The 28,000-nt window shown below is 36.4% G+C and overlaps 2 protein-coding genes across 5 annotated transcripts; one reads left to right on the top strand and one right to left on the bottom strand.

Annotated features, from left to right (window-relative positions):
• The first annotated feature begins 5,866 nt into the window (after nucleotides 1-5,866).
• LOC113297367 (eyes absent homolog) lies at nucleotides 5,867-8,434 on the top strand. Of its 4 annotated transcripts, XM_026545810.1 has the most exons (6): nucleotides 5,867-6,008; nucleotides 6,235-6,503; nucleotides 6,640-6,807; nucleotides 6,953-7,046; nucleotides 7,668-7,768; nucleotides 8,064-8,291. In XM_026545810.1, exons 2-6 carry the CDS (start codon nucleotides 6,237-6,239, stop codon nucleotides 8,148-8,150), a joined length of 717 nt encoding a protein of 238 aa, XP_026401595.1. In that variant the 5' UTR covers nucleotides 5,867-6,008; nucleotides 6,235-6,236; the 3' UTR covers nucleotides 8,151-8,291. The 4 variants fall into 4 exon arrangements, with proteins under 4 accessions (XP_026401595.1, XP_026401593.1, XP_026401596.1 ...); XM_026545808.1 differs by lacking the exon at nucleotides 7,668-7,768 and having other exon boundaries at nucleotides 8,064-8,434; XM_026545811.1 differs by having other exon boundaries at nucleotides 7,668-8,204.
• Nucleotides 8,435-21,453: 13,019 nt separating this feature from the next.
• On the bottom strand, nucleotides 21,454-24,460 carry LOC113297366 (MND1-interacting protein 1-like). Its single transcript, XM_026545807.1, has 3 exons — nucleotides 24,307-24,460; nucleotides 22,515-24,216; nucleotides 21,454-22,227 (listed from the first exon to the last, which is right to left on the bottom strand). The coding sequence occupies exons 2-3, from the start codon at nucleotides 24,171-24,173 to the stop codon at nucleotides 21,721-21,723; spliced, it is 2,166 nt and encodes a 721-aa protein (XP_026401592.1). The 5' UTR covers nucleotides 24,174-24,216; nucleotides 24,307-24,460; the 3' UTR covers nucleotides 21,454-21,720.
• Between the last annotated feature and the right edge of the window lie 3,540 nt (nucleotides 24,461-28,000).

Raw genomic sequence — 28,000 nt, 5'->3', positions numbered from 1 at the left:
GAAGAGCAACTAGACAGTTTGTTCGGTCTTTACACAAATTTTATGTCTATCAGAATATACTGCTTGTTGGGTCCTAGAGAATCAAGTGTGCAAAAAGAATAAGAAAGATCAAAAAACCAAAAAGAAAAGTCTTCAAGTCTTTAATCTTTAATCTTCAAAGTAATTGCTGCAAACAACTTGATTCCACTGTTGATCAATACACAAAGAACGAAGTTTGTTAGCGTCAATTAATTAATAGTTCTATATACAGATCTTGAATCACAGGATCTGTAAAAGTCAAATCCTCAAACAAACTTGACTGGCCTTATATCAGAAGGGAATAAACCATATAATAAACAAGCTTGATCTATCAAGGATAACTAAAACGGTAGTTCTTAATCAAATCATCAATCGATAAATTAAAATAATAATACGATTTAGTTTCCAACCAATGGTACTGATAAAAGCTTCTTGATTCCAGAGAAGACTTCAAACGAATCAGATTACTCATATGTCTTAAAAAGTTGGCTTCCACATGATCAATCAACATGTGTGTCGACAGATGAGTTAGTAAGATTACAAGCTCCACTATTTATGGTGTTATGTCCAAGGCTTGATTGTATGACAAGATATATGCAATGAATGTTTATTTCTGAATTTGAAATACCAATTGTATTCCAACTATTACACTGATTTCACTCATAGATGACAACTAATATAAGCTAGCATACATCCGTGTACTTTACTAATATATAACACCTAAAGATATGCAAACCTATGGGATATGATAAGCATATAATTTCGATATCTAAAAAATATATTGAAAAATAGATTTCATGATCATGATTTGAGTATCGGAGGAAAATACTTGAACATTAATATATTGGAATTTATCACATGTTCAAATCACTATGTCGACATTTATGAACATTCCCAGTCTAACACATGTACACCTCGATGTCTGCAGAAATCCGAAGATTACAGACTTATCCAAGGTGTAACATTCCGGTCAGGCATATAAGGATTGGTCTTAATCCTTGCTAGGGATCAAACCATAATTAAATCCTTAGGATCGTTCCTAATTTGAATACTTATTAGGGATCGATCCTAGTTGAGATCCTTACTTGGGATTGATCCTCAGAATAGATCTATAGTAGGGATCAGTTCTTAGAATAGATCTTTGAATCAAACCAGTATCGCAAGTCTACTTCCTAAAACTATGTAATAGACATTATTCCAAGGTATGGATTCCTCCGGAAGTTCAACACACTAAATAATAACGAATTGCCGATTAATGCAATGTCGATAATACGAAGTCTATAGATAAAATATACTCTATAACTCAATATGCTCAATTTGCAGAAACAACTAGTATATCATTCCTTGATATTTCGATCATAGTACAATGACTAAGTCACCAATATTAAAGTTATCGTAAACAAACTTTACTTCATATGTTATGTTTTCAATAAATACTGCCTTAAAACAACAAATAGTAGAAATGGAACAAGTCAAACATGTAATCATTAACCTCGAATTGCCGTTACGTATTCAGGTTCTTCGTGAGTAACATGAGAAAGTCTCAACATTTCTTCGTTCATAGTCTAACCTAACGAAATTGACTTTAGTAATCAAATCAAGTGACTCCGAGTTTTGGAACCAAACTTGATACACCAACGCTTGATGGGTTCAACCGAGAAATGCTCTAACAGACCTAAAGATCTTTTAGACGAACTATATAGCCAATTAGCACCATAGACTTAGTGCTTGTGTTTTTTCATACACTTGGATGTGCTAAAATTCCTTATTATAGCGAATCTAAGGGTCACCATAGTGTTTGATCTTAGGATATAGTAGATAAAGACATACATTAAGGCTATAAAGAGAACAAATAGTTTGACCAAAAGCCTATTGAATGAAAATCCGTGCAATAAAATATAATTCCTTTAATTTGTGAATGAAAAAAGAACAATGTTGGAAAAAATACTTAATTTAGGAATGTTAAGAGAGAGATAACAAGCAGTATGAATGACTGAGTAGTGGTGAACATGAACCGACATTGGATTTCAATTAGGAAATCCGCTTTTTGGACCGTGTTTCTCAATCTACAACCACTTCTTCTTAGCCCATGGTTATTTTGAAAATCTCATTTTTTAACCCATATATATAGTCTAATAGGTCAAATGAGTTGGGGTTTGGGTTTTGGTAAATTTTATTTACTTTCCATTTAAATATTTTATTTATTATTTTACCAAACTTTCAATATAAGAAAAAAAATTAAGATCAAGCATTCAAATTGAAACAAGATCACAAAAACAACAAATAATAAATAAGAAAAAAAATGGACAATAATGGATTAGGGTTATTGAGCTTTGGAGAAGTGTAATACATACACCCACATGAACTGATAATATATTCAACCGCCCGTATGTGGAATGCTAAAATTTACAACCACCTCTATGTGAAATGCTAGCATTTACGACCGCCTCATACATGTCTTAGCAAACATTCAATTTTATTTTGCCGATTGGAAATGCATCATGAAGACGAACATACATCATTGACTTCTAATCCAAATTATACAAATAATATCATTCTGTAAACTAGAGAAGAGCTTTTAAAATGATAAGTTGTCACCTAAAGTTGATTCATATCGGAAGACCGACTAAAATGAGCTTGAAATTTCAAACAAACAAGCATCATATTTGAGATTTTTGTATGAATTTTTGACTTGTTTTACTCATTTTCTCATATGAATCTGCTTGATTTTAAAACTTCAAGTTTTACCTTTTAAGTTTTAGTAATCATGAATATATGATCGTTTAAATAATGTGTCTCAAATCTGAAAGATATATTGAATTTTTGTTGAGACGACGTGTATGGGATGCATGTAAATACTAGCATTTTATGTATGGATTGCCGAATATTAGCATTTCACATAGGTAGTGTTGTAAATGTTAGTCATGTACATGGTGCTTCCCGTATAATATTCATCTTATGCCTTCCTCATTTTAATCTTTTTAAAAAATAAATGATTCAGACGTTTAATTTTTTTCAAAAACACTTGAAATGACAATCATTGGACAAATCATGTAAATTTGAGATGGTTTTAGATGTTTTTTTTCAACATCACATTAGTAAGCCGCAAGTATTTTGCTATAGGAAGGAAGAAAATATCATGGGGAAATTAGGGGGAGACCCAAAAAAATAATATTCTTGTTTTCAGACCCACAATTAATTTTATATACCGTGACACCCATAATTATATGAAATTATTATATGAATCAATACATAACTGGTTATGCATACTATCTTTTCAGGCATAACTCGTTATGCATACTATCTTTTTCAGGGGTATAATTGGCAGCGCAACTTGGACATCACATATCTAAAAATCCGCGTCTTAGAATTTTACAAAATTTATATCGTTGGAAATATTTTTAAAAGAGCAACGCAACGAGTACAAACAAGAATATCAAATTTTTGTTTTTAACGAAAAAATCGGAGGTGATCCTCATTTTAGGGATTTTTGGAAACTTGATACTTAACCATTATGCAGTCACTAAAAACGATGCATAACACATTCTGCAGACACATAACGAATTATGCAACCATTTTTCGACTGCATAACAAAGTTATGCATCTATAACAAGTTATGTAACCATTGTTTTGGTTGATTTTAGCCGTACATATAAAAAATTGATGCATAATGCAGTATGCATCCATATTTACGGATGCATATCAGGTTATGCATCTATTTTCTCGATGCATAATGCATTATGTAGCCATATTTTCGGACGGATAACAGGTTATGCAGGTTTTCTGGACTGCATAACAAGTTATGCAACAAATTTTGTAGATGCATAACAGGTTATGCATCCATTTTCACGAATGCATAACATGTTATGCAGACAGTTTCTCGACTGAATGACATGTTATGCAGTCATAACCACATCATCATCTTCTTTCATGTTTCATTAACTCCCACGCAAACCATTATCTTTCAGTTATTCGGGGGGCTCTTGGTCAAAATCATGTATTTACACCATCATCTTCTTTCATGTATTTACACCATCATCTGCAATTAAACCTGCATAACAGGTTATGCAGGTTTTCTGGACTGCATAACAAGTTATGCAACAAATTTTGTAGATGCATAACAGGTTATGCATCCATTTTCATGAATGCATAACATGTTATGCAGACAGTTTCTCGACTGAATGACATGTTATGCAGTCATAACCACATCATCATCTTCTTTCATGTTTCATTAACTCCCACGCAAACCATTATCTTTCAGTTATTCGGGGGCTCTTGGTCAAAATCATGTATTTACACCATCATCTTCTTTCATGTATTTATACCATCATCTGCAATTAAACCTTCTTCACAACTCATCCAGTATTGCTTACTCCAACTCAATTCACGGCTGAGAGTTTCATAAAAATCTGAAATTCATTTCAAAATCTTCATTGAAAACAAGTTTTATTGGGAACCCTTGCTTGTCACACCCTCCCATAATCTTAAAAACATATCCTTTGAATTCCTGTTGGGAAAAAATAAAAATTAAAAAATGCATTTGGGAACTAAGATGCAAACTTAAAAGTAGTTCAGCAACATTTGAACAGTAATACATACGTCACCAAGAGCATCTCCACTAACTTCCGGAGACACCCTCTTTTCGTGGAATGCACACCTACACACAATCAAATGACATTAAGCATAAGCAAAGGCAATATCAAATGACACTAGCACATGGGAGAACCAAATGCAGTTAAGAGTTAGCATCACCAACAACTAAAATAAAACACTATCATGAATTAAGATGTAATCTCCACATTTATCACATATCACATCCAAAACGAAGGACTATTTCATATTCCTGAGGTTTGAAGCTGCAGATTAAAACAACTTGAATCAGCATATTCAAAATTTGAACAAATTTTTATCCATACAAAAATCTAATAATCCTAAAAACTAAACAATCCAAATTAGTCATTCCAAACCCAAGATCATATATATTCAAATCCAACTACAAAATGGTAATCCCATATAAAATTAATAAATATCAAAATCAACTGGGGATTTTTCTCCTTGAGATGAAGAAGAAGATAACAAGAAAAGTCAAGATGATACTAAAAACAACGACCTAATCATCTTTCAAAATAAACAGTCGAATTAGTCATTCCAAATTCTAGATTATAGATATTCAAATGCAACTACTGAATAAACAATCATTATAGTGAGAAAACAGTGTAGAACTTACAGTTTTTGGTCATCATCGATTTCCAACTTCTTTTGACAACCGGTTGTTGGACTTTTGCTATCACAGTAGAGAAGAAGAAGAAGAATGCCAGCAATTCACTATGTTCTTCTTTCTTCTTCTCGGCTTCAGGGAGAGGTCTTGATCTATGGTGAATACCCATCGAATCCATGGCCGGCGGCTAGGAAAATAGTGCAACATCTCACGATTGGAACCAGAGAATCAATTCACAGTCGAGAAGAAGAAAAACAATTTCGGAAATTATGGGTGTGACGGAAATTTTAACCCAAAAAATGGATGCGCGCCCGAACTTTTATGAGCGTGGATTTCTTAGTGTAAAAAATTTGAAAAATGAGTTTGGTAGTAGTTTTCACAAATATCATTCGGAAGGAAAAATACATTTTACCCATTAGTCCAAATCAATTAAATCAGTCCAAATCAATTAATCCAAAAAAAAAAACTTCCTTCCCAGCCTAATCCAACAGAATTATTTTGATCTGCATCCAAAGAAAGAACGACACAACGTATGGGCTACCTCAAGGGATGTTTTTCCTCTCCACCAGGACACGGTCTTTTGCTTCAAAAGAAAAGAAGGACACGGTCTTTTATTGTTGACTTATTAAGTCAATGGGCGATAAAAGAATGGTTTTCTTCCGTTGATGGTCGATAAGGGTGTTTCTCTTCTACCAAGTGATTAGGAAGGGAAAGAATACCAGTGTACTTTGGTGCTTGGTAGCAGTCTTCTACAGTTACTTAAGCTTAACAGGTTTGATTTTGAATAATATCTCTTTGAATAATCTAATCAAGTTTGATTTTGTAATAATTTGTTAATTCATTGAAACAGTTCCAACCCTAGTTTTCCTTACTTTTTGTTGTGGTCATACCATGATATCAATTTAGATCCTCATAATCTCTTCTTTCTTTATCTTTTCCTCCCTAGGTCATACAATCTAGCTGAGCAGATTGTGTAAAATTTTTTTTTTTTTTATCAGTGATGCAAAGTGTAGATGTTTTATTGGATGGCGACTCAATGCATCCTGGTAAAAGGGCAAAAATTACCGCACAAGATTCGTCAAATAAGAAGATGAATGTATATATATGGGACATGTATGAGACACTAATATTGTTAAAGTCGTTGTTGAATGGGACATACGCTGAAGGTTTTAATGGTTCCAAGGATGTTCAGAAGGGTATAGACATTGGTAAGATGTGGGAGAAGCACATTCTTCAAATATGTGACGATCATTTCTTCTATGAACAAGTAAGTAAGTTATTTACAAAAAATATCTAACAATAATTTGATTGTCTTGTTTAGTTAAATCTTAAATCCTTTCTCTGGATAGGTCGTGCTGTTTGTTTTATAGTTTTTTATGTGCCATACCTCTCTTTTGGTGCAGATTGAGAACTACAATAAACCTTTACTTGATTCGTTAAGGGAGTATGATGATGGAAAAGATTTGTCAGATTATGATTTTAGCAAAGATGGTGTTAGTTCTCCACATGATGATCTCAACAAAAAGAAACTGGCTTATTGGCACCGTATTATCGGGCATAAGTATGAACAGGTACTGCTCATTGATACTCATTAGTCTTCATATTGTTTCTTACTAAAAATGCTGGTGTAATTTCCCAAGTAGAAAGAAAACCTAATTTAATAGTATTGAACTCATTTTAGCTCCAACTTGAACTTTTGAACTTCTGTTATCACAGGGTTTGCGAAATGTCATAGATCAAGATACAATGAAGCAATTGGATGATCTTTATGAGCTAACGGATAGTTATACAGATAGGTGGCTCTCCTCGGGTATGTTATCATGATGCATTTCCGTATAGGATAAAGAATCTCAATTTGGATGTGCCTTGATATCTGTTTTGGTGCATTTCTAATGGAGAAAATCTCTATCAGTTTTCTTGTGAGGTAATTGCTTCCACAAATTTGTGTTCGCACAAGTGTGGTTTAGGTATATTAACGCTCTTTTTCTTAACAAAAAAAGCAAGTAGGTTGATAACTTTACAATTTACAAGAAACACAAAATCTTTTCAATCTTTTTCTTTTCTTTTTAAACTTTTTGGTGTCAAAATTCTCATTTTGCTTCTCCTAGTCCCGGGATACGTTTCAAGAGTTGTTTGGGTATAAAATGGAGTAATGCTACACATACCGCCACTATCACCGTGAAAAATCCTGTGGATCAGATCCAATGGCTGAGAGGGGAACCCTGGGGGAGATTTGCAGGGGGGGTGGGGTATAAGGTGGGGGCCACTTTTTTTTTTTTTCTCTCACACGGTGGTGGCTGCGGGATTCACTCCCGGTACACCAAGCATTATTGTATAAAATGTATATTTAGGCTGGGAATCACAGCTGTTTATCGGTACTTGTGCCTGTTTATAAGTACATTTCCTTATGACTTCAGTGATTTAAGTGCAGCTCGGGCCTTCTTGGAGCAATCTTCAGAAGGAAAGAACTCGACCCCTCATCTTGCTGCAGCCAACGGAGTCACTGAATCCTCTGACAGTAAATCTGATAAAGTGAACACTTCTTACCCTATGATAGCAGCCTAACTACACGAGATTAAATCTAGAACTATCAAAACATATCTCGTACAATGAGAGTTTTACATAGTGGTGGAGTTTTTTAAAATGCCCGTATGGATGAATCATTATTTAACATTACCATGCAAGTATGAGCAGCATTTTGATACTGCAGGAGACTGTCAAAAACATTTTTCAGAAAAGAATCCAGATATATTCTTTTGAGATCATTTTTTGTTGCTCAAGTTGTGTAAATAATCAGACATTTACATTCTTTCATTATTTTTTCCAGTCTACAGCTCATGGGATGTGGGGAAACCAAAATGTTTTTCATGGATCAAGGACCGTTTTAACGGCCCAAACGTGCAGTTTTGCGTAATTGGAGATGGATGGGAAGAATGTGAGGCTGCACAAATAATGAAATGGCCACTTGTTCAAATTGGTCATCGTCCAAGTGGCTCTCATAGATTTCCAGGTCTCACATTAAAAACTGTCGGCTACTATATCAGTGTCATTTATGAGCCTTCTAATTCCGAAAGTGATGAAAAGTAAGTAAATTACATTTCAGTTCAACCCTTGAACTATTTCCGCATTTTGTACATACAGCACAACATAAGGTTATTTTTCTATTTTTCGCAAATCCGAAGTATATAAATGTTATAATGTTCTTGACTGTCTTCACATGTGAAAACTCTATCTATTGTCCTATTGATTTCCTGGACCATGTAAATCTCTGTCGTTCGCTAATAAATAGGTCCCAGATATGGACACGGGAAAAGGGTATCCAGAAGAGTGTGTTCAACTATCTTCAATGTTCGTCCTCCTATATTAGCCACTGGAGTGAGTTGTGATCCCCAACGTGGACCTGTACCCCTCTTTGTCTACATTGTTGTTATTAATCTTTTCTCAACAAGTTTGTCGTTGTTTATCACTGATCAGTTCCTAGTACGTTAAACTGCTGTTCTCATCCATGTATGTAGAATTCCTAGTTTCTTAACCAGGCCAACCTGTTATTAGGTGATTGTTACTCTTCACATCAGGAAGCACCATGATGAACTGAACATAAAATCGATCATCCCACCTGGAAACCACCCCTTCCCTAAATAGAACTATTAGCTGATTCTTATTTGCGTAAGTACCTATAACCCCAATTTTAAATAACTAGGCTAGGTGCCTCGCAGTAGTGGGAGAAAATAGTTTTTTCGGGTATATTTGGAAACTCAAATTGAAAATAGTTTCTGGTGACCAGAAAGTTGGGGGAATATTTAGTTTGGATAATGGAGGGGTATTTGAATGTGGAAACAAGAAGAAACTAAACTACAAAAATGAAGAGGGGGGAGGGACTTGGGAAAGATGGTCCCTATCTTTTTCGTTCGTAGGGTCTCTCAGCTTCTGTCTTTTGTTTTTATCTCCACATTTATGGTGTTGGATTTTTCATTTTGATTTCATCAGAAAGAAAAAAGATAAAGATTGGCTGAAATGTCTGTCACCAATATGAATTATTGGAGCTGGCAGCAAAAGAAAATCTTCTGTTTCTGGGTACTAATGCCCTATGGGGATGGAAATTATTGATCTGTTTTGGGATTAAAAGAAAAATTGCATGACCCAAGTTATTTTACTGTCATGTGCCACAGGTTTCACTATGCACAACTTACATTTCTGAGTAGTTACCGGTGGTGTAATTAACCATAGAATGGGTGTAATCATCCTAGAGTCATTCTGAGTAGTTACTGGTGGTGTAATTAACCATTGAATGGGTGTAATCATCCTAGAATCATTTTCTCGAGTCCTGTAATGAGTTGAGATGTTTTACTAGCCGTTGATACAGTTAGTGAGGATTGGTCTATTAAAGACCAATCATTCTTCTCTCTTGAACATGCCCAAATTACTTCAATTGAAGTTTAGGTTCTGATTTATCAGAGAGAAGGCAGCTTGCTGCTATTTTATCCAAATTCATCTTGTAGTTGTACTTGTTACACTACAATTGGTATCAGACTCCATCCTTGAACATGTAACCATGGCCACCAAAGAAAAGCTTCAAGAGATTTCCACCATTGTTGCTCAACACACAGATTCAATCACTGAGATTCAGTCCTTGGGTACAAAGATGAATCTTATTATCAGTTTACTTGACCCTACTCAACACTCGAATTCACCTCCAGATCCATCTTCTTCTGAGACTCCTCAACTTAATCGAGATACTTATATGGCAGGATTTCAGCGGCTAATGCATAATCACCATCAGCAAAGGTATCTGCCAACAACTCAACTGGGAAATGCAAGGGCATCAGTTTTCTGCGAATTTACGAGCTCTCCCTCTAGGTGGTTGTGACATTGTTTTATGGGTTGATTGGTTGCGCCAACTTGGTAATGTCACTTTTAACTTCAGTCAGCTGAGTATTTCTTTTCTACATCAAGGCAATCCAATCACACTTCAGGGTACCTTTTCTAAACCTTCTCTGAGTCTTATTAGTGTTTCTTCCTTAAAGAAGTATATTAAGAGTAATACCCCTACACTCATTGGACAATTTTTCTCTATTTCTACTACCCCTTTACTCCCACCACTACCTGCAGTCTCTGCTCTTCTAGAATCTTTCTCAGATGTTTTTGCAGAACCTACTGGACTTCCTCCCTCTAGGTCACTTGACCATAAAATTCCATTAAAAACTGGGTCTGACCCCACTTCTCAAAGGCCATATAAATGCCCTTATGTACATAAGTCTGTAGTGGAGTCCTTAGTCTCTGAAATGCTATCCTCTGGTGTGATCCAACACAACCATAGTCCATTTGCTGCTTCTATTCTCCTAGTCAAGAAGAAGGATGGAACTTGGCGTTTCTGTGTCGATTATCGTAAACTCAATGACATTACCGTCAAAGACAAATTCCCAATTCCTCTTATAGAAGAATTGTTAGATGAGTTGAACGGGTCCATGGTGTTTTCAAAGATAGATCTTTGTTCAGGTTACTACCAAATCGGAGTTTATGCACCAGACATTCCCAAAACTGCTTTTCGCACTCATCATGGCCACTACGAATTCAGAGTCATGCCATTTGGGCTTACTAATGCCCCTGCAACATTCCAAGCCCTCATGAATGAGGTGTTTAAGAAATATCTCTGTAAGTTTGTACTTGTATTCTTTGATGATATCTTAGTACAGTCCATCCATTGAAGCACATATGGAGCATTTGCAGCTTACATTAGCTTTATTGAGGAAGCATTCTATGTTTGCCAAGTTATCCAAATGCGCATTTGCTCGGCCACAACTCGAGTACCTTGGACACATTATCACTGCCAATGGTGTTGCTGCAAACCCTGACAAAGTTGCAGCCATGGTTACTTGGCCACAACCACAAACACTGAAGCAGCTCAGAGGATTCTTAGGGCTTACAGGGTACTACCGAAAATTCATTAAAAACTATGGCAATATTTGCAAGCCACTAACTGATATGCTCAAGAAGGATTCTTTTGCATGGACTGATGCTGCCACTAATGCTTTCTCTGCAATCAAAACTGCTATGACTTCAGCTCCAGTATTAACCCTACCTGATTTTTCTCAGCCATTTACTTTAGAAACTGATGCATGTTCAAAGGGGATTGGTGTTGTGCTTATGCAGAATAGTAAACCCATTGCCTTTCTCAGCAAACCATTGAGTCCTAAGGCATTGGCTTTGTCTACCTATGAGAAAAAAAATTTGGCCATTGTCATGGCTGTTCAAAAATGGAAGCACTATCTATGCAGTCAGTAGTTCATCATTCTACCTATGAGAAAGAATTTTTGGCCATTGTCATGGTTGTTCAAAAATGGAAGCACTATCTATGCAGTCAGTAGTTCATCATTCATACAGACCATCAGAGTTTGAAGTATCTTATGGACCAGAAATTATCTATTGCTTTACATAAAAAATGGTTAGTAAAATTGATGGGTTTTGACTGTCATTAAATACAAAAAAAGGGTTAGAAAATCAAGTTGTTGATGCCTTATCCAGATTGCCTACTGCCTCTTGCTCATCATTAGCATTATCTCAACCTCAGTGGGTGCAATACATTCATTCTAGCTATGAGTCAGACATAACATCACATCAACTTATTACTCAACTTATTGTGACTCCAAATAAGGGCAGCTATTCTTATACACGGGGCATCTTAAGATTCAAAGGGAGACTCTATATTGGCTCAGGTACTGCACTAAGATCCTCCATATTACATTCCTTGCATGCCTCAGCTGTTGGAGGCCATTATGGCATCAATGGTACTTATCACCGGGCTAGAACCTCTTTCTTTTGGCCTAATATGAAGACTGATATTATTCAACTTGTCACAACTTGTGATGTGTGCCAATGCAACAAGGGAGAAAACTCACTTCCTGGTGGTCTACTACAACCGCTTCCAATACCTGACACTGCTTGGCAACACATCTCCCTAGAATTCATAGAAGGACTTCCAATGTATTTTAAAAAGAATGTCATTCTAGTAGTTGTGGATAAATTAACCAAGTATAGTCACTTCATCCCTTTTGGCCATCCATTCACTGCCAGCACAGTTGCTAAGGAGTTTATGTCTCATGTGTTCAAACTTCATGGACTTCCCAGTTCAATTGTGAGTGACAGGGACAAGATATTCATTAGCCAATTCTGGGAAGCACTATTCAAATCCTTGGGAACCACTCTGAAGCTCAGTTCTGGCTACCACCCTCAAACTGATGGGCAAATTGAAAGAACAAATGTCTGTGTTGAACAGTACTTGAGGTGCATGACAAGTTCTCACCCTAAACATTGGGTGTAGTGGTTAGCTTTAGCTGAGTGGTGGTTTAACACCAATTACCACTCCAGCCTAAAAATGTCTACCTTTCAAGCATTGTATGGATATGCTCCACCTCACCTGGTTTTTCCTATTCCTTCTTCTACTTCTGTTGCCATTGTGGAAAACTACTTGCAGGAAAGAGACCTTATGTTGCAATTGTTGAAAGAAGAACTCTCCAAGGCCCAAAGCAAAATGAATTTTTTGCAGATAGAAAGAGGTCTGACAGAAACTTTGAGGTGGGTGACTTAGTTTTTCTGAAGCTACAGCCTTACAGGAAAACTTCAGTTCATGTGAGAAAGAACCTCAAGCTATGTGCCAAATATTTTGGTCCTTTTGAAGTCTTACAAAAAATTGGAGTTGTTGCTTATAAAATCAAGCTTCCTGTGGGGTCTAGGATTCACCCAGTCTTTCATGTCTCTCAACTGAAGAAGAAAATTGGGTTACAGGTTGTTCTCTCACCTCAACTTCCATTGGTGGACCATGCAGGCCAGTTTGTGATTGAACCTGTTGCTGTTTTAGACACTATAACTACTGTCAGAGGCACATCTCAAATTCCCCAAGTCTTGGTGCAGTGGTGCAACTCATACCCAGCAGATTCAACATGGGAGGATGTTGCTCACATCCAAGCTCAGTTTCCAGATTTTATCCTTGAGGACAAGGATCTCTAAATGGGAGGGGCAGTGTCATGTGCCACAGGTTTCACTATGCACAACTTACATTTCTAAGTAGTTACTGGTGGGTGTAATTAACCATTGAATGGGTGTAATCATCTTAGAGTCATTTCCTCGAGTCCTGTAATGAGTTGAGATGTTTTACTAGTCGTCGATACAGTTAGTGAGGATTGGTCTATTAAACACCAATCACTCTTCTCTCCTGAACATGTAATGAAAAACCCAAATTACTTCAATTGAAGTTTAGGCTCTGATTTATCAGATAGAAGGCAGCTTGCTGCTATTTTATCCAAATTCATCTTGTAGTTGTACTTGTTACACTACATTTACTTCGTGGTTGGTATCACGGTACACATAAATGGGGAATGTCCATTCACCTTTTCCTTATGCGAAAGGTATTTCATAGAAATCTCATATTGATGCTCACAATTATTTCGTTCAAGTTAAAAGATATTTAACCTGGCTAGTTTGGGGAATACACAAATTATTTGAGACCTATCACTAAAAGATAAAAAAAATATTTGAGTAAAATAGAAAACCTCTTTGCTAACTATTTTTCTTAATGACTAATCAATTAGTGTTAATTAGATGTTTAATCTTGTTAACATAGAAATCAACTAATCTTAATTCAGCGAGAAAACATGATATTTTGTTGAATTTATTTTTGATAAAAATCAACTCAGAATCGGTGGATGTTCATGCAGTCTTAGACCGATTTTGGGTTGATTTTTTTAATTCACGATGAACACCTCGAATTGGTTCATATAACTTACTATATAGACTGATTGTAGGAAACGGAGAATGTATTATGTACACATGGATCGATTATGTCATACTTTCTTAAACAAAACATTCATTCATAGTTTTGGAAATCAGTACATTACATCGTTTAGAAAATTAGCGCACTACATAGGACAATTTAGTATGTGAATTCTTGAATCTCGCATATCAATACATCGTTAGTGAACCTTCCGAGCATGTTTGTTCAACAATCCATATTATTTCGCATGGATGAACCGTCGTTCACCATTATGTATTCGTCATAGGCTATTGTGTTAGATAACAAACATATGGCACTTGCGTTGTCCTTGGACATGGTTGGATTGATCTTTTCTCGAAAATATTATTCTTGGGGAAATCCTTAACATTATTAGAAGGTCCGGATTATCTATTCTAGAAACATGATAAGCCATTATTTTCCCCAACTTCTGAATTTATAATATCAAACGCAACGACAACATTGACTGCACTTAATAGTATTCCCTTACAAAGGGTCTCAAAGAGATCTACTTCCACCAATACCCCAGTGAAGTGACCAAATTGTCACTTCAAAGTTGCATCATCAACCATTATTAGAACCCACAAGGCACAGGTAATTCAAATAATATTTTGAAACGCTAATACTGAATCCCTAAATCATAAATTCATATCGAGAAATTTGCTTTGATTGTATGGGCGATAATCAAGAATCCACTTATGGAGATGCAGTATATCAGATTTAAGATACACTGCACCAGTCATAAGTACACGATTCATATCATCATCATAATTAAGAATGATTTGTTCGGACCTTGAAATTTTTGAAGGGGACCATTCTTTTATTTTGGTAGGTCATTATGAAGTAAAGTTCAACACCCCTTATCCACATATAGTAGTTAATGCCCAAAATACCCTTTTATTATTTTAATAATTATATTTTTTTTATTCAAATTTTTTATTATTTTGTCATATTTTTTATTTATTATTATAGAATTGTTATTTAAAAAAAATTAGTTTTAATTAAAATTTCTTGAAAATATATTTTTTAAAACTTTTTAAAAATTATTTTCTTGAAATTTATTAAGTTTAAATTTCTTTTAATTAGGTTAAGTTAGGCTAATTTTTATTCTTAGTCGAGTTCGGCAAGTTTTTTTTTCCTTAACCGAATTTAATGGAAGTAACTTGAAGACAGTTCGGTTAGGAGAAAAAATTGCGATGTAACTGAACTCAATATATAGGTTTTCAAACAAAAGTTCGGTTAGAAGAAAAAATTACGACGTAGTCGAGCTCAATATATAGGTTTTTAAACAAAAGTTCGATTAGGAGAAAAAAATTGCAACGTAACCGAACTCAATATATAGGTTTTCAGAGAAAAGTTCGGTTAGGAAGAAAAATTGCGACGTAAGAACTCAATACATAGGTTTTCAGAGAATAGTTTGGTTAGGAGAAAATAATTGCGAGGTAACCGCCCTCAACACAGAGGTTTTCAAGGAAAATTTCGGCTAAAAGAAAACAAAATCGACTTTTTTTTTGAAGCATGAAATTTATTGAACTACTAAGCGACTATTACAAGGGGGTATTGAATATCCGAAGATTTCAAATACATATACTACAATAACATAACAGGAAGTAGACTGTGAGGATCAATCTCTAAATTAGAATTGCATCAGACATAGATGTTGTAAATGATGGGGTCGACGAATTCTTTCCACAAGAAAATCAGTAATTTTGATGGACATGTTTGAGTCCGTTGTAACTTGGATGTTGGAGATGGGTTTCAATGCAACTGATCCGATATAATATGATGTCTACCTCCTTGATCTCCAGTGTTATCCATATCTTCAACCTGAATTTTGGCGTTGAGAGTGATTGAAGCAGTATCCAATCTTCAACCCTTGTTGATATAGTTCTAAAATCTAATAGTGCTATTACAAAATTACTAATCTAAAACAAGATACAATCGGACAAAAACTTAAAAATTTAATACTGCTAAAGAGCTGCTAAAAGTTACCGAACTGAAAAAGCAGCACAAAGATATTACATACTCGACCAACACTAAATTTTGCTGGAAGGTAAAGTACAATATGACTAACAGAAAATAAGAGGTAAAGGTGACGGATTCATCTCCCATTAGCAAATCAAATAGGTTTTGCGCTTGCTGTTGGAAACAAAGTAACTATGAAGCTGTGATATATTTCTGGAATTTAGTAAGCAAAGTTCCAACATACGGAGATGCAAATTATGATTCCTAAATTCACTTTGGTCAAAAATCACGAAAGATCCAGTAGTCCAATAGAGGACCACGGTGATGGAGTCACTAAGCTTGGATTGCTATGGAGAAATCAATGATGCTATTTTCTTTATTTGCCCTCATCACTATTATCCCAGAGACTAAAACCCAATTCAAAATTAACTTCCGAAAAAGATCTAAATTAGATCAGGAAAAAACAACTATAAGAAAAGCTACAATTCCTTGGTAGAAAGACTAATATACACAGGGGATTCATTAAACCTTAGCAAACAAAACATAAATTCAAATACATTAAACAAAACATCACCAAGCAATAGTAACAAGGAAGTGAGGAGAAAACATTAGGATAAGACACCAGCAATACAACTAGACCAACAATTTAACCTAAAACTAATCCGATGGTTAGAGCTATCTGCCGTACAACATTCAAAACAAGATTAAAATGAAAACATTCGGGAAACAAGAGCTTCACTATCCCAAAAAACCTGCAGAGGATGGAATCAAATGAAAAAGCTAAAATCGATTACCACCTACACAAAAGCGCCAAAACCAGAGTATTGAAAAACAAGGTTCAATTGATTCATAAGAAGAAAATTGATTTATTCAGAGAAAAATAGGAAAAACATCATAGGGTTAAAAGAAAACAGACATTTAAAAACAGAAGTTCTTGGGAATAGTAGGTAAAGATTGAAGCTTAATAAATAGATATGAGGTTTGAAAAACGGGTCATGGATCAGGTCACGACCAAAGGTCATGACCGTTCTAATGTGTTTTAACGGGTGTGAGCACGTTTTGGGCAAAAAACGCGATGTTTAGGAAAAAACCCGTTATTTTGATATTTTCTTGAAATAACGGGTGTGATAACAATTAAATAGAAAAAATAAATATATTATGATCTGAATTTCCTATCTAACAGTTTTAACATGCGTGAAAACGATTATAACGGGTCTAAATAACGTTGTTACCATGTTTTTCTATTTTTTTCTTCTAAAATACGTGTATAACAAGTGTGAAAACGAAAAAAATGGTCTAAAAAACTGATGTTAAAATTTTTTTTTATTTTTCTTTTTTTTTTTTATTTTAGTTACAATGAAACTATTAAAACTCCAAATCAACAAAAGAAGATACAAGAGAGTTGGAAGGGAGCCGCGCAACAAGTTGTGCTCCAATCCCTTTTTAAATGACCACACCTAGTCTATGGAAAAGGAAACCTCCCACATCAATATTCGCATCATAATTAACCAAGTAATTACGCAATCTCTTCAGGAAATCTATAGTGTCACCACCAAGCTCCCCCAGAGTAGTGAAAGCAAGGACCCGAACCCAAAATCTTTAGCATCACGTTTCTCCATATATTTGTTACGTTTCCGTGTCACAGCATTGTTAATTGCTTGACCAGGAACGAAAGTACTAACAACTCCCCGGGTAAAAGGTGAGACACCGGTGACATCCAAAAACATGTCATGACCATTATCCCAGTTATAAACCATAATATCAGCTGGTCTTAGAACAAGTCCGTTATTGGAAAGGAGGCCCAAATCTACCTCCTTTCTAGCTGGAACACCTGTATGATAACGCATATCTGCAAAAGTTTCATGAACTAAGTCGTGTCTGAGCTTAATACCAACCTCATGGGTGCAGTATAGCGCATGGTCCCCATAAATATCCATTTTCCTATCACAACTAGAACATACCCCCTTCTTCGAAAAGTGGAATCCCAAGCATGTATCGCAGCACAACACAAAATTGTCGTGGACCAATTTTTTGATTAAGCCCTTCAGTAGGTAATTCCTTCTGTAGTGCATCAAAGTACTTAATCGCCAAAGAACTCATAGAGTGAGGGGAATATATCAATGCAAAGAGGAGAAGTATCACTACCACGTACCTGATTGAAAGTGTTTAGTGCGTGCTCGAAGCTTGGGCTCAAACCCACTAAGCCTGACTCGCGCAAAACATTATTCTGCTGGATATGGGTCTGCGTAATAGATGCCAAATAACAATACTTAATAGTATCTCTTATCGTGTACACACCCATGCCACCATGCCAAATGTTATTTAGAAGAAAAAAAACCTAAAAATTAATTTTAGGAAAACGGTTATCACATGCGTGAAAACAGTTATAACTGGTCTAAATAACGTAGTTTTTTTTCCTATTTATCGGTGTTATTCATACATGCGTATCGGTGGCCTCACATGCACGCTACATAGGCATGTCCGTTTTAACGGTCGTTTTCTCGAAAAGAACGACCGTTTTCCAAACCTTGTATATATCCAACATCAAAATAAGGAAAAAGTAAGAGGTAATTGGATAAAATCCAAAAACTGATTTTTCTACTTTTCTGATGGGGATTGAGGAGGTAACAAACTGAAATTACCTCTTATTAAAGGGATGAAGTGAAGCAGTAGATGAAACCAAGGATGGATGTATCGATGAAGATCACAGCCGGTTAAGGTCGATGAAAAATTCCCATCAAGCAGACACAAGCTGAGAATATGGGTGTATAGAATGTCCGGAAGCATGCGGCCTGCCATATACCGCCCAGGTCCGAAGGAGCCCATGGGCGCCCGACAGCCTGTCGTGTGGGTTGCCCGATAATTATAAGTGGGCGAACCCGGGTTTTTGTTCAAATATTGGAGTCCATCATGTTAGCCTGCCCGAGAGACTGTTTAGTTACCCAGCCTGCCTGACTACCGATGGCATGAAATAAAGTTTTCTACTAGTGTGATGGGTTTCTCAAGAACTTAGATTTCAAATTTGGACAATTTATTGAGGTTAGATAAAATTTTGAATTACATTTCACAGTAATGAATATGAATTTCTTGAGCTATCATTTGAACGAGTTACAGATATACCATCATTCATCAAGCAAAAAAGACAAACCTATATACTTTAAAAAAAATTGAATTATCTCTTGGGCCCAAGGCCTGCCCGACCTGGCCTATGTTGTTTCACAGGTATGGACGGACCATGGGAATTACACTTTTGTTATTGCTCGGCCTGGCCTGGCCTGTTAAACTTAATGGGTAGTAAGGACTACTCGACCGTCCGGCCCGACTTGTGCTATATTTGGGCTTGGGCTGGCCTGCCCTGCCCGATGTACACCCCTAGCTGAGAAAACATAAAATCTTCAGGAATGAAGAGATAATTACACGAACATGCAAGCAATCAACGCAAATGAATTGGTAGGACCGATGAATCGAGAATTTAGCCTACGAGGTTAACTAAATCCATGGCGACTATTTTAGGATTTGATAGTGAAGATTCAGTTAAGGATTAGGAATTTGTTACTCTGATTTCTTCTCTAGGCAAAGAAAATCAATCTAATATATAAAGATTAAAATTGGTACTGCTCAAATTTTTTAGATCTGAGAATTTAAGTTTGTCGGAAGTTTTTTTCCCCTTGCCAGAAATCGCTTCTGGAGAGGAAAGAGAAAGAGTAGTAACAACAATTTACTGATTGTATTGTTACAAAAAAAAAATATTGACTTGACCAAACTCAACATTTTTTTCTTTTACAGACTAAAGTTCGGTTAAGAGAAAAAACATTCGACCTAACTGAACACAACAGTTGGCATAGGAAAAACAAATTGAGGTTCGACTAGAGAGAAAAAAAGTTCTAGCCGAACCATACTTAATAAAAAAAAAGTTAATAAAAAGTTAAATGAAAAAATATTAAAAAAAAAAGTTAATTTAAAAAAAAAAATTAATTAAGTAAAGGGACAATTTAGTCATTTGCTCTTACTAGACATCCATTATCACAAAAAAAATAGCGTAATAACTTAATGGTCCTCCGAAAAAACCATGTCGTTTTCAACAGCCTATATATACTATACCAAAAAGTGCTGCAGTCAGCTCTGTGATTAAATTGGAGCGCATGCCACCCAAAATCCCAGAATTATTATTACTTATCAGAATCCCAGCTCCAACATTCCCCGAGTACCAGAGAGGCACCATGGTAAAATACCATGATATTCCCTGGTCGAGGAGGTATCCAGACATGTTGAGTGATTCTTAGTGATTTGAGTTTCTTGCGGTACTATGACATATATAAGGGGGGTTGAAGGAATTCACTACGGTGGCCGGTGGCTAATCCACTTCTTCAAGGCCATTACCCAGCGGAATGCTTTTACCAAGCTCTTTCAATTACATCAAGTGTGAACTTGTTCAATCAAATTTAGCTTCAGAAGTAACGATCCAAATGCTGTTCAAATTAACCAAGTTGGCTCCTTGGCAGTTGACAACGTAACAAAGCAATGGACAAACCTCAGGTTTTTCTGACGCCATAACTGAGAGAAGGAAAGCACTGTAGGGCCTACTTTTAGAAGAAGGACCTCCACATTTCTGAAATTTGTACTCTCAGATTTCGAAACCGATGGAACACTTTATCAAATTCCATTCTAAGAATACCAATAGAACTCTGTTTTAGTTGAAATATAAGCAGGGGTTGAAGGCTGTATGGTTCTATAGGAATCTCAACTCACGAGCTAGTTGAGGTGATAATAGTAGTCGTCTTTGTGAGGAAGATAACAAGTATTAAAAGTATGTTCACCATAAGACTGCTTTTGTTCATTGGCTGGAATTGATCGAATAAATGACTGGAAGCACAAGCCAAAACTACATACGACTGGAATCAAAAGCCAAAACCATGCCAAGATGGTGAACGAAACAATAAATTCAGCTTAAATTCGCTCGGACTTGGGAGGTTTTCTGGACAGAAAGATGCTGTCAGCAAGGAAATGCTGTCCACAGCTTTTGAAAGAAAACAGTTATCATCGAAGTGAAAACTCACAGTTCTAGGGTAAAGTTAACAAAAATAATGGGGCGATTCGCAAAATCAAAGTGAAAACTTGTTAGGGAGTGTACCAATCCATGTGTTAAAGGATGATTTGTCTTATATGGATTTTGGTACACTCCCTAGCAAATTTGCACCTCCCATTTGCAATGTTGGGATATACAAGTGCTCCCTCACACTATGTATGAAACTGATGAACATGATTGATTGGTAGAAAAAAAAACAGAAGGAAAAGAACTTCCTGCAGGAAAATCATGAAATCAGTTCAAAATGGCAGAATGATTTTCAGAGAAGAAATCACATCCATTAGACCCTTGTTGTCAAAATAGTGCTACTTTTCTCAACTTATAATCAGTTTTAATTTCGGACAAATATTTGTAAGTGGTCATAGTATAGAGAATAAGAAATTAATTTTCGTAAAGCTAGTCGCAACGTCAATCAAGTTTATTTACTGCATTCAACTACTCCAGATATTTGAGTGTTTAAAAGAAGATGTTCCAGAGTGAACTCGTTCTTTTATTTGACCTAATGATGGTATGTACTGTATAGACTCTTTGGACTTTATAATCAAAAAGAAAGATGAAGACGACAAACCAAATGAGTATATGAAAATGTAAACTATAATTCAGAAATCAACCTTAAGATGTCTTACTTAGTTGCAAACCTAGATCTGATTATGAGCTTGCACCATAAACATTGATCCTCTGCTCGATCTGAACCCTGCAACTAGGGCAAGTAGCTTTACCCTTCTTCCCATAATCATTGCTGCAATTGGCACACAGAACTTGGTGGGCACAAGGTAGGAAAACAACCGAGGCTTCATCTATCATGCATATTAAGCATACCCTGACAAAGTTTGTTTCTTTCTCCGATGAATCAAGCAATTTATTCAAGTCATGAAGTACCCTTGCATTGATCTCCCTCTGAGGTTTTGCCATCTCAGGGTCTCCATTTGTCTGGTAGTTAACCTGAATGGATTCCGCAGATGCCCTAAGACGAGATAGTTCTTGTTCCAATCTCTGGATGTCATCCTTATGGCGCTGAAAGTCTATCTCCACCTTGCGACGCAACGCCTCCTGGTTGCGTTTCACACTTCCCTCGGCTGATTCCTTTGATCTCCGTTCCTCCTCCACTTGTGACATGACCAACTCTTTAGCCTTAATTTCCTGTCTCCAGTTCACCTGTAATTGATCAGGGGAGAGATGAAGGGATGCCCTAATAATGGATAGACCAAAATCCATATCTAGAGTCTTAATACAAAAGTATTCAAGAGCACCAAGTAGTGTATGGAACAAATTACAGAACCCCCTCAGAGATTCAATGGCATGCTTTAGTAACAGAAATCATTTGGCTAACTGTAGGAGAAATAAGTATTACTCTTCAACCTAGATTTTAGTTTCATTTCTTCAAAACCACATATAAGGATAGTGGAAAAATGTATAAGATAAAGATGGTATATTTAACGGACCTCGGTTTCTTTCTGAGTCTCCTTTATTCGAACTAACTGTCGTTGTAGCTGAAAGATCTTCTTTTTTTCCTCCACAACCTCCTCCTGTAATTTAGCTTTCTGCTTCTCCCAAGCCAGAAGCCTCTTAAGGCATTTTTTCTCTCTCTTTGCAACCTCCAAACAAGTTGTAGCAGACTCTGATGCACTCAGCTTGGAAGCTTCCATTTCTGCCTTGATCTCCGCATTTTCATTCTCAAGCCTTCTCACAGCTGCATTCGCACGGTCAACTTGGCCACTTGCTTTTCTCAAAGCATTCTCCATCTCTGACAGCTTCTTCATGGTAGTGTCCTCCAAAGTCTGTTTACCTTTTTTCAGGCGCTGGGTCTCCTCTCTTTCCATCCTTAACATCTTAAGCTCTGTAAGATCATGACTGAGCTTTCTAGCAGCTTGCATTGCTTTTTGGTGGGCCCATTCTTTACGATCTTTCACTTGTCCCTCGAGTTCCCTGATCTGGTGAGCAAGATTCATCATCATTTCACCTTTCGAATCAATCCCACCATCCGGTTTATCATCAAGGCTTAAGTTACCCAAGCTGCTCAACACTGAGCTCACCACATCCGGATTCTGAGTGTCACGGGATTCCTCATGTTTCTCTGATGGATGTTCAGAATCAGCAGGAATTCCTACAGGTGCATCTCCAATAGACAAAGAACTTGGACAGACCCGTGATGATACAACACTTGATTTTGATTTTGCCCGGATTGACGCTGCAAACATAGTTACATTCCTTTGCAAAAGTGACTTCATTGATGGTGTGAGATTGAACCTCTTGGGGCATTCAATATCTCTTACCACCGTAGTAACATCAACTGAAGAAGGATAAGATCCGCTAAGTGGAAATTCACAAACTTCACCAGCTCCAAATCCCCAGCCACCATGAAACCGACATAACCCAGGAGGAATCCCAATTGGATTGGAACTTGCAGTAATTTCCCCATCTCCTTTACTACTAGTAACAGTACTAGTAGTAGTTGTTGTAGTAGAATTATTTGACGAAGGTAAAACCGGTATCTCCATAGTACTCGCACGACCTACATGAAGATCACTCATAAGGAGACACCACATTGCATCTCCTTTACTCAAATTAGGTCTAACTTGCTGAAGCAAACAAACCATTCCTGCAAGAGAATACTCTTCTAACTGCTTTAAATCAATAAAAGACGAATCGGGTTCATCCGAATCCACATTACCACTATTCAAATAACTCACAGAATTATTCAGAATATTTGTTAAAACATCCAATCCACCATAACAATGTCCATTATGCAATATCGCTTTTAGTACATGCTCTTCATCATAACCAAGACTAATAAGTTTAGTAATAGCCTCATTATATAAAAATTCAAGATTCTTTAACAACAATTCCTCTAATTGATCTTCAGTACAATAACCCCAACCACTTTCATCAAAATTGGGGTTAGGGTTTCTATTTTGATCACCCCCATTATTATCAAAATGATGATGATGATGATGATGTTCAGATGGTTTTAATGTTAACTCAGGATAAGATGACGGTGGTTTTACGTGCTTTTCAGGGTGGGTTTGTTCAGAATCTGATTTTATTGCTGATCGAAGCTTCCGATGATTTCTTAGATGCTTTTCTCTTACTGTACAACCCATTATACCCAAAGAAGAAGATAACGAGAATCACAAATGAAGAACCCTAAAAAGAGAAAACACAAAAGAAGGAAAAAAAATCAACTTTTTCGGAAATTGATAGTTATAAATATATGATACAAAATTTCAATCTTACCAATTTAATTTATAGAGACTTGCAACCTTCGTTCGCGTTTGTGATTTAGATGTAGAGATGGAGAGTAGCAAAGAGCGACTGGGAGAAAGGAGAGGAATTTGAAGATGGTAACTTATAAAAAACTTTAAGATCTAATCCTATCAGGTTCAAAATGGGTTCTAGTGCATATTGGTCCATTTCAAGCCAATGAAAATTATGGGGCACACTTAAGGTGAAACGGGATGCCATTCTAAGGCCAGGGGTGTAAATAATACCCGAAAATACTCGGCCTGCCTGTATCCGCCCGAGCCCGCCTGTACCCGAAGTAGCCCAAACCTGTTATGACCCGTCATGGACCACCCGGCCCGGCCTGGATTAAATTATTGGGCGGTCTCGGGCTTTGCGATTAATTATGATGCCCGGCCTGATACCCGACCTGGTGCCCGGTCTGAAAGCCTTCTATGTGCCATTAATCATTTAATATCCTCTTAAAAAGACTTAAAAGTTACAATTTTATAATTGTCAATTTTATGTCAAGAAAAATAAAATATATAATTGTTTTTACTTATAATTAACCTTTTCAAAACATTAATGGTAATATATTTTCTTATTAGAAAGTTTATTGTACTCTAATTAATTATTTATTATAGGCTAAAATTAAAAATTTGTCAGTGTAATTTAAATATAAAATAATACTATCACTTACGATATGCAATGTTGGAAAGGAAAGGATATTGTATTTAATACCGTTCATTTGAAAATTTAAACTTAAAAAAAAAATAGTGGCTTGTCCGGCCCGATCTGGCCTGCCCGTATAAAAAGCGAGCTTTGGGCGGTCTTTGGGTAACAAATTATCTACTTGTGCCCGGCCTGTACGGCCTGAATTTGTTTACGGGCTCACAAATATTAAGCCTGGCCTGCCCGGCCTGTCTTAGTTTTTGGGTCGGGCGGCCCGGCCTGCCCGAATTTACATCCCTACCTAAGGCCAGTTCTTATGGGTGTGGCAAACCAAAGAGTTTGCCATTTTTGCACCCACTATGGAGCTGGCAAACCGGCCTGGCTAAGTGCCCATGCCAGGTAAAGTTTCTACCGAGCGGTCGAGTCTCGACCACTAGCGATTTCTGTAAGACCAACCGGTCTAGTTTACACCACTAAGTGGAATCTGATCCAACGGCCATAAATCTTCCCCTATAAATACCACATTCCTTTACCATTTTAACTCACACCTTCTCTAATCTATTCTTCACATTTGTTAATCTAAAACAAATTTCATCATTCAACTCTTTCATTCACTCGTATTGTATAATTTCTTTAATATGTCTCAATCTAATACTCAATCTAATAAAACTAAGAAGATTAGGGGTGCAAAATGTACCGTAGCCGAAGATGAAAGCATTTGCGGAAACTATGTGTTCTATACACAAGATAGTGTCGATGGTGCCCATCAACAATCTAATAAGTTATGGGATAACATATTTGCTAAATTTCATGATGAAACTATGAACATCAACGATCCTAATGCAAATGGATTGTCAGGTCGCTTCGTTATAATCAACGCCCAAATTTCCTTGTATGTCGCTGTTCTAATGCAAGCTGCTCGTGCTCGAGCGAGCGGTCTTGTCGATGTTGATGTCGAACGAAAGTGTCGAACTGATTGGCACCATAAACATGGGAAATTTTTTGCATATGAAAGTTGTTATCATATTTTGAAAGTGTTACCTAAATATAATCCAGAAGTGTTAGCAAACAAGCAGAATGTACCTGCAAGTTCACCATACACTTCTTCACCTTCAACGCCAGCTTCACAACCATCTCAATCATTTCATCCCCTTTCGGAGAATGCATTTTCTTCACCAGAAACCACAAAAAACAACAACTCCAACTTGAATGTCAATGTTGCGATTAAGAGAAAATTATTAGGAAGAAACGCTGCAAGAGCAGCGAGAAAAGCTTCCCAAGAAGGAGAACCAAGTGACGCTGTTTTGGATACTTTGATAGAGAATTAAAAGATTGCCGAAAAGCAAAGAGCTGTAGACCGACAGTTCTTGACTAGAGAAGATTCTAAATGCAAACACCACAACAATGAATCCCAGACAATATATGGTATGGGAGATGGAGATGAACATGTTAGCAGAGGAGTTGGAAGAAAAACGAAACAAGAGAAATTTGGAAAAACAATTTGGAGTTCAAGTTGAAGATGAGGAAGATGAAGACCACGATGAAATAGTGCCACTTAATTAATTAATGTATCAACTTTAATGTTAATGAATATGAGTAGTTAAAACTTATGGTGAATGAAATTTTTCTAGTTTTTCATTACACATTGATCTAGTTTTTTCATTACATTAAAACTTAAATTAGTTTTTTTATTACATTAAACCTTAAACTTGACAACATCCGTGAAAACTAATATTAAGCCTAACATCCCATACGAGTTATTAGAAACTTCTTAAGAATTTGGTAATGTGCTTCGTATTCGAAATCTTTTCATTTCCATCATCGCCACCCGTTTCGAGTTCGTATTCCCAATTCAGCATTGGTCTCACCTCTAAGACGATATCGAGTGACAATCCTTTTCATAGCTATAAAATCCACAAGCTCTTTTTTGATATCCATGAATCGGGGAAACAAAGCAGCACGATCCCGGTTATGAGGATTACCTGTCTCAGTGCAGAAGGCATCATGAATTTTACCCAAATAACTCATACTAGGTAAACCGTGTATCCGTCGTTCTTCACCTCTCTTCGGGTAGTATGTTACATAGTTTCTACAAAGAGATAAATCTTCATCTTCAGTGAATCTGGGATCATCCATTTTCTTAACCAGAAAAGTGTTTTTGCAGAGAAGTGAAGGTGTGATTTTGAAACGGATGAAGCGAAGTGAAGGTGTGATTTTGAAATGGATGAAGCGAGGGTATATTTATAAGGAATGCCGGAAATTGAGTCTAGACCGCTAGCGATTAAGTCTAGACTGCTAGCGATTGAGTCTAAACTGCTACTTTAAATGGTCGTTCAAAAATTAAAACTTAAACAGCTTCAAAACAAAACTATGGAATAATGAAACTTAAACAATGAAAAAATTTCAAAAAATAAAATAAAAAATAAAATAACAAATGAAACAACACTACTAAATTCGTCCTCCATCTCTTCCAAACTCATCCCACATATTCGCTTTGAGATCTTCCCTTAACCTGTTATACAAAGTTCTGTTCTCAATATGACTGGTCATTTGCGCATAGTTCCTTGCAGGTAATCTTCTTGCTGGTATAATCTCAGGCCTTAAGTCTTCATCTTGATAGTTAGTCCAATTCTTATTACGACGAGTTTCCTGGATTACCATGTTATGCATAATGATGCAAGTCAGCATAGTCTTATGCATTTCACGAGCACTTAGACCACGATAAGGCCCACAAATGATTGCGAACTTCCGCTTCAGAATTCCAAAAGCACGTTCCACATCCTTTCTCAGATCCATTTATCTACTATTGAAATATGAGTATGAACGACCCATTTCATCGGAAGGTGGCTGACGGTAACATTGAACTAAAGTTGACCATTTTGAATAAATTCCATCTGCAAGATAATAACCATGAGTGTATTGATCCCCGTTGATACTGAAATTTACCCGAGGAGAAATTCCATACTTTAAATCTTCAAATAAAGGCGATTCGTATAAAACATTTATATCGTTTTGAAATCCCGGGAGACCAAAAAAA

The sequence above is a fragment of the Papaver somniferum genome, chromosome 7 (genome assembly GCF_003573695.1).
Source record: "Papaver somniferum cultivar HN1 chromosome 7, ASM357369v1, whole genome shotgun sequence".
NCBI lineage: Eukaryota > Viridiplantae > Streptophyta > Magnoliopsida > Ranunculales > Papaveraceae > Papaver > Papaver somniferum.
The sequence above is the reverse complement of the archived record's forward strand: the minus strand, read 5'-3'. Positions and strand labels throughout refer to the sequence as shown.

Excerpts from the sequence above, each read along its gene's own strand:
- LOC113297367 (XM_026545808.1), top strand. The coding sequence starts at position 6,237 with ATGCAAAGTGTAGATGTTTTATTGGATGGCGACTCAATGCATCCTGGT. Across the intron at positions 6,808-6,952 it reads TCGGGCATAAGTATGAACAG|GGTTTGCGAAATGTCATAGA; the intron begins GTACTGCTCATT and ends CTGTTATCACAG. Across the intron at positions 7,047-8,063 it reads AGATAGGTGGCTCTCCTCGG|TCTACAGCTCATGGGATGTG; the intron begins GTATGTTATCAT and ends TATTTTTTCCAG.
- LOC113297366 (XM_026545807.1), bottom strand. The coding sequence starts at position 24,173 with ATGGGTTGTACAGTAAGAGAAAAGCATCTAAGAAATCATCGGAAGCTT. Across the intron at positions 22,228-22,514 it reads AGACTCAGAAAGAAACCGAG|GTGAACTGGAGACAGGAAAT; the intron begins GTCCGTTAAATA and ends GATCAATTACAG.